Source organism: Myotis davidii, unplaced genomic scaffold (genome assembly GCF_000327345.1).
Source record: "Myotis davidii unplaced genomic scaffold, ASM32734v1 scaffold68, whole genome shotgun sequence".
Lineage (NCBI taxonomy): Eukaryota > Metazoa > Chordata > Mammalia > Chiroptera > Vespertilionidae > Myotis > Myotis davidii.
This window is the reverse complement of record NW_006300376.1, coordinates 1,196,964-1,204,139: the sequence shown is the minus strand read 5'-3', so window position 1 is coordinate 1,204,139 and position 7,176 is coordinate 1,196,964. Positions and strand designations below refer to the sequence as shown.

At 44.4% G+C, this 7,176-nt stretch overlaps 1 protein-coding gene across 1 annotated transcript in view; it reads left to right on the top strand.

Annotated features, from left to right (window-relative positions):
- Nucleotides 1-6,958, top strand: part of LACE1 (lactation elevated 1) — a 151,617-nt gene extending 144,659 nt beyond the window's left edge. The window contains exons 11-13 of the mRNA XM_006777243.2: nucleotides 834-974; nucleotides 2,615-2,728; nucleotides 5,893-6,958. Coding sequence (XP_006777306.1) covers nucleotides 834-974; nucleotides 2,615-2,728; nucleotides 5,893-6,018 — 381 coding nt within the window. The 3' untranslated portion in view covers nucleotides 6,019-6,958. The remainder of the gene's footprint in view (nucleotides 1-833; nucleotides 975-2,614; nucleotides 2,729-5,892) is intronic.
- The last annotated feature ends 218 nt before the right edge of the window (nucleotides 6,959-7,176 follow it).

The following is a 7,176-nucleotide window of genomic DNA, read 5'->3' as shown; positions in this document are numbered from 1 at the left end:
ACAAATCAAGAGGTGGCCTGCCATGCCACATTATGCTAAGGTCTCAGTGTACTTTTGGTCATTAAACTCCCCTGCTACCTCCTATAGAGGGTAGCAATGTTTCCTACATTTCACCTGAATAATTGTACTTCAACTTATGTGAAAAATGTTTTCTGATGAGTTTTAATGTGGTGACATGATAGTCAGCATGTCATTGTAACATAGCTCCATTTGACAGCAGTGCTGTTTGTGGTTGAGTCCTAGGAAGCATTTGTTTAAAATTATCTATCTATACATATAAAAGCCTAAGCGACCGTTACGGCCAGTTGACTGGTTGCTATGATGTGCACTGACCACCATCTGCCCCCTGGTCAGTGCGCTCCCATAGCCAACCTCCAGCAGTCCTTCCGCCACCACCCACCCACCCCTCCCAGCCAGCTGACCCCCGATCGGCCCCTATCAGGACTGGGCGAGACAGCCCTGATTAGCCCCGATTGCTGGCCAGGCTGAGGGACCCCACTCATGCACCGGGCCTCTAGTGTCATATAAATATAAAGAGTGAAGACTAGGTTTAGGATGGGGACCTACTAGTTACCAACCAAGGGGCTAGAGGTATTCTTTCACTCCCTTCCATACTCTTGTCTTCTTTTCTGCCCCCTTTACATCATGATGACAGTGTGGAATACCGTCCTGAGCCTATTCTGAACACACTGCCCTGTTTGGTCAAATTACCCCCAAGCTACCGCCTGGGTCACATCATGACAAGAAAAAGGTGTTTTCCAATGACATTAATCCAAGAGCAACCGGAATTGGCTTCTTTTCATTTTTTATCCTTTATTTCTTTTTAATTACAGCCGCTTGGAGCCAGTGACTATTTGGAACTATCAAAGAATTTTGATACAGTAATTTTGCGAAACATTCCCCAATTTACACTGTCAAAAAGGAGTCAAGCTCGAAGATTCATAACTCTCATTGATACCCTCTATGATTTCAAGGTAAGGATGAAATGTGCATTTTCTCAAAACTGAACCTTTTAGACTGTGGAGCTACTTCGCCTAGGCTGGAATCCTGGTCTACCACCTAGTTTACTTCAGTGTGCCTCAGTTTCCTCATCTGTAATTGGGATAATAATATGTTTTACTCCAGAGAATTGTGAGAACAAAATAAGCTAATCCGTGTAAAGCATTTAAAAAAAATGTTTGGCACAAGCTGAGTGCCGTGTAAATATTAGTAGTAATAGGACTAGGAGTAGTGGTAGTATAATAAAACTCCCATCATAAGAACGTCTGCTATCTTAATGATTCCCTCATTCAACTAGACACATCCTGTGCTCTATCTATGACGATGTTCAACACAGTTCCTTGCCTAGACTGAGTGTGCACGGGTGAGGTCCAGCCAGCCTGGCCCAAATGGGGCAAAGGGGGGGGGGGGCAATTATCAGGGCTGGGACTGTCGGGAGGAGGAGAAGGTGGAAGGAGAAGGTAGAAGGTTGGCTGGCTGGATGGCCCACCCCAATCGGCCATTCAGGGCCGGGAGTGGCCAAGGGTGAGTGGCCAGTAGGCCCCACCCTCAATTGGGGAGGCCGATTGGGGGCAGGGCTGGCCATGGGGAGGGTCTGTGTGCAGTGGGCCAGCAGGCCCAGCCCCAGAATTGCAGGGGTGCCCATCGGAGGTCAGTGGCCAGGGGTGGGGCCATGGGAGGTTGGCTGGCCAGCCCCACCCCCAATTGGTGTGTGTGTGTATGGGGGTGCTGATTGGGGCAGAGCTGGCTGGGGGGAGGGGGCCACAGACTGATTGGGGTGGTGGGGGCTCATCAGAGGCAGGGCCGGCCAGGGGGAGGGGCTGCAGGAGGTTGGCATCATGGCGACCAGACTTTCCAGTTGTTATAGCGTTCTGGTCGCTGCTTTTTATATATATATATATATATATATGATTTTCAAAGGATTGCCGTGAATCCTGAGAACAAATTCAGGACTTTAAACACCAAGGAGAGTATGTTTTGTGTTTAAACTTGTGGACACAATATTTGTAGAGATATAAAAACTCTTTCCAACATGATTCTCACCTATGCCCACTCGCTCAAACACTTATGCAATCAAGAAATATTCATGCAAAACTTAGTCTTTTGGAAGAATGTCTTGGCAGGATGTCGATGTAAATGTAGGTTCTGGAAACTCAGAGTGTAATTGGAGGAGCATTGCGCTGAGCTCAGCAGTCACCCACCCAGCACAGTGGTGACCTCTGTACAGTGGTCTGGGCGTGTCTCCGATGCACAGAGACAGCTCCACAGCCAGGTATACCCGTCACCTCATGTGCAATGGGAAGACCCTTGGGCTCTGAGCCGGAAGGTCTAGCCTGGCATCACAAGCTGAGGCCTCTCCAGGCCTGAAGTTACCCAATAAAACCTTTGCTCCCTTCTTCACAGGTTGGTATAAGCTGTGTGGAAATATTTTGACAAGTACTGTGCAGTTTAGAAATAACACTTCAGATACAAACTATTAGGAAAAGTATGGACATTTTAAAAGCAAAATCTAAGCTCTACGTTACGACAAACAATTTTATTTTCTGATTTGTTCTTGCCTTCAACTTGTGAAGTGTGAGGAGTAACACCATCTATGCGTCTCCCTCTCTTTCAGGTGCGCTTAATTTGCTCCGCGCCGGCTCCTTTACCAAGCTTGTTTCTGCATCAGCCTCATGACAGTGAGTTGGAGCAAAACAGAATAATGATGGATGATTTGGGGCTGAGCCAGGTAGCTGATATTAACATAATCTCATTTTATTATAAAACAGCTTAATTGTTTTTGGTTTGACACATGGCTACATTTTGCAGAAGGAATGTAGTATATGTTTAACTGTTGATTTGCTGCTTCTTGAGCTGGTATAGCAGAGTTCCTCCCAATATCACTAAATGTAGAGAATCACAGTCTTAGAGTGGAAGAAATCTTAGTGATTGTATTTGCTTATGACAAAAACAAAGTGCAGATTGGTTGACTAATGGACATGTGGTCATACCTCTGACTAATGACAGCCCAGAGCTGGATGCCTGGCCACCTGCTGCCTTTTCTGGACATTCCTGTTCATGTCTGCTGGGTTTGGAGAGTGCACAATATAGTATCCAAGCATGTGGGCTGGCTATTCCAGGCCCATGGAGTGCTTAGCCAGGCCCTTGGCTTGCAAAGGAGCCCATGATTCTTCTCCGAACCCCCATTCCCTAAACATGTGTGGAGTGCCTGTGGGTGCCAGGCTTCGGGGACACCCTGTGGGGAACCAGCCAAGGCCAGCTTCCTTCTCCTGGTGCTTGGGGTTTGGTGATTCACCCAAGGCCACCCAGAAGTGACTGCATTTCCTTCTTCTGTATAAACATAAATAAGTGTGTCAGGTTATATTTCTCAACTGTAGGCAATTGAAGTATTAGTCGATGCTTACACAATCCACAAATTAACTCAAAATGGATTGAAGAATTGAATATAAGACCTAAAATAATAAAAATACATAGGAGAAAACATGGGCACTAAACTTAGAGACCTTGGTCTGAGAGGAGTTTTTGTGAACTTGACCCCAAAGGCAAGTCAAGTAAAAGAAAAAATGAATGGACTACATCAAACTAAAAAGCGTCTGCACAGCAAAAGAAGCCATCAAGGACACAAAAAGGCAGCCAACCCTCAGGAGAAGATAGCTGTAAATGATACCTCCAATAAGGTTATAATATCCAAAATGTATAAAGATCTTACACAACTTAAAAAACAATTTGATTAAAAGATGGGCAGAGGACCTGAATAGATAGTTTTCCAAGGAAGACACACAAATGGCCAACAGATAGATGAAAAAATGTTCAACCTCACTACTTACAGCGGAAATGCAAATCACACCTATTGGAATGGCTATTATCAAAGAAATAAGTGTTGGAGTGGGTGTGGAGAATGTAAATTGGTGCATCCATTATGGGATACACTATAGAGTTTCCTAAAAAAATAAGAATAGAGCTGTCATAAGACTCAGTAATGTCTCCTCTGGGTATCTACCCCCAAATTTGAAAACACTTATTTATAAAGCTATATGTACCCTTCTACTGGCACCTTAATCTTGGACTTCTAGCCTCTGGAACTGTGAGGAAATAAATTCCTGTTGGTTAAAAAAAAAAAAAAGATATATGTACCCTTACATTCATTGCAGCCTCATTCACAATTAGCCAAGACATGGAAACAACCTAAGTGTCCTTCGATGGATGATTGGATAAAGAAAATATGGTACATATGTACAACGGAATACTACTCAGCCATAAAAAGATGAAACATTGCCATTTGTGACAACATGGATGGATCTCGAGAGTGTTATATTAAGCGAAATAAGTCAGATGGAAAAGGACAAGAGTTGTATGATTTCACTCAGATATAGGATAGAAAACAAAAAGCAACAAATGAGCAAGCGAAACAAACTCACAGATACAGACAGCAGTATGGTGGTTACCAGAGGAGAAGGGGGTTGGGGGAGGGGGAAAGATGAAGAGGGTAAAGGGGTCACAAATATGGTGACTGAAGACTAGACTTCGGGTGGTGAGCGCACAGTAGAGTGTATTATGAAGTTGTACATGTGAAATATATACTGTCATTAACCAGTGTTACCTAATAAGTTTAATAAAAAAGGAATTGCCAGAATTTTAAAACCAGCTATAAACACTCACCTCCCACAAGAGGGGAGCCCCATTCTTCCAAGCCCAGAGTAAAGGCCGTTTGGCCTGAGGAAACAGTTCTCTATTGACCCGAGCAGGAATTACGTATTCTCAGGAGTTTGGGAAAATGAAGCCAGTAATTGTTTAAAAAGCAAACTTTGAAAGTATGATTACTTAAACCTACACGTAGAAATAAATAGCTGCGTAGAAAGCCATGTGCTGTGACCTTTTGCAATGATGGTTTCTCCAAGAGCAATACTTACGTCTAAATAATGTGTGACAGTTTGAAAACACACTTGAGAAGCAACATCATTTCTGTCTCTAAAGTCCTTCAAATCACTGGCCTTTGAATTGCACCCTGCCTCCCCCATAGGATCAGGGTTCAGATATAAGGCGAAGTAAGCGCAGCACTTGGGCCTAATAATATATGGAGTAATTAGGACACGTGACCACATGGTCCTGCAGTTTTACAGGGGTCCATGGGCAGCATGGACTTAGCAGGCCAGAACTTTCCTCTGAAAGAGAAACCCCCAAAGTAAGAGACAAAAACTTCAACACCCACTTAGTGGCGAGTCCTTGTTGGTATCACCATCGTAGGGTGTTTCCTGGCTCACAGACGCTCCCCACCTCACCCTAGATGGGAGGACCAAGTTTCCCAGCAACTCAAGCCCAGAAGCAGCTCAGGCCTTCCCAAAGTGAGTCCCACCCAGCTCAGCCTCCAGGCCCCACGGGACCTCTCCGCCATCCAGCTTGGAGGAGACGCCAAGGTTCGTCCTCAGGGCCTCCCCTCCTGAGGCCAGCCCTGTCTGTCAAGCTTTGGAGGAGAGCACCAGCCTTTTTCTAGAACTACTTTTGCCAGAACTACTGTATTTTTGCTGTTACTTACTTCTGGGGTGCAGTTTTGATGGAAGAACTCAGTTCTCTATCTGGAATGTCCTTCCTTTAGAATTTGCAGAGAACTTTGAGCAAAAATTTTCATATTTGTATTTTGGGGTGTCCTTTTAGCTTTAATTATTCTGTTTTTTCCCCCTGGTAATTTGTTCTATTTATTGATTATTGATTTAAATTAGTTGTTTCTCTAGTCTAATTTAAGAGATTGTCCATGAAAAAATTTATAGAACATTTTATAATCCAAACACATAAACCTGGAAGGTTTTTTGTTTTTTAAACCCGCACTTAGTTCTGTAAGTTCTCATGAAGTGGTTTTAATTGGGTGGGTTATTGTTTTGTTTTTTTCGTCACCAGGACTCAGCAGGTCTCTCCATGTTTACCGGAGAAGAGGAAATCTTTGCATTTCAGCGCACAATTTCCCGACTCACAGAAATGCAGACTGAACAGTACTGGAATGAAGGCGACAGAAGCGCGCTGTAACCGTCACTTACGCGTGAATGAAACGCTGGACGGATGATTGCCACAGGGAGAGCTCTTTATTATGAGACTTGAAGAAATCATTTTCTCATCATTAATTATGCACTTTGTCCTCTGGACCACTTATATCTAAAATTGCTATCAAAGATGTAGTGGATTAGTAAGTTAAAGCCATTTCTATAAGTCTACTTTGTGCCTATTTATTTGGCCTTACTTCTGCACCACAAAAATAAAACCAGCACTGCTGAGGTTAAGGTAGGACCATACTTTGGGCTCCATATGAAGCCACCCGAGTGAACCTTGAGTACACACACGTCCGAGCTGTGGCTGTGTGGCAGCCGCACAATAGGAACACATCTTGTGTGAGAGGAGGAAAAACCCTATGTTTCAACTGAAAGCAAAGAAAGCATTCTGATCTGACTATAAACTACAGGGAATCATACTTTGGAATGTGGGCTTCCATATGTGTTTCAGGGGGCTAGGAATTGTACCGAATCTCCCAGGTCTTCAGGTTTTCTCACAGCAGAGAATCTATTTTTCACCCTGAGGTCAAGCTTGGCAGGCAGGATGTGACCTGCAGTGGACACAGAGCTGTCTGAAGAGATTGAGGATTATGACACCATGGGATAAGGCGCAAGGATGTCAAATTCTAACCAACAGGCAGGCTCCCCAACTCTGTAGAGGACAGATGCCAGGAATGGGGACCTGTGAGAGTGTCCAGAGGGGCCCAGTCCTGGACACACCGAGCAGCAGGGTGGTCTCCTGCCCACCTGAGGCCAGCTGGACCGAAGGACAGCGCTCCTCCCACTGCTCACGCGCACTGGCTCTGGTTGCAGAACGCCACTCCCCACCCCTGCCTCTGCTGCTACTGCGAGAGGGGCCTGATGGAAATAGGAATGAACACTTGACGAATCTACTTAAATAAAACCTGATTTATCCTGCATCAAGGTCACTCTTTGATTCATTCCAGTACAGTCTGGCTTTGCTAACTTGTTACAGAAAGACTCTTAGTTGAGGCTGTTACAAAAGCCTAAATTCCCCTTAAAAAGAAAAAAAGAGAAGTAAAAAAATAAAAATAAAAATGAGAAATCCACAGTCCGGTGGAAATCAAATATTTTTTGGAGGTAGGCGCAGGTGAGTTCGTTCAGATAAGTGAGTACA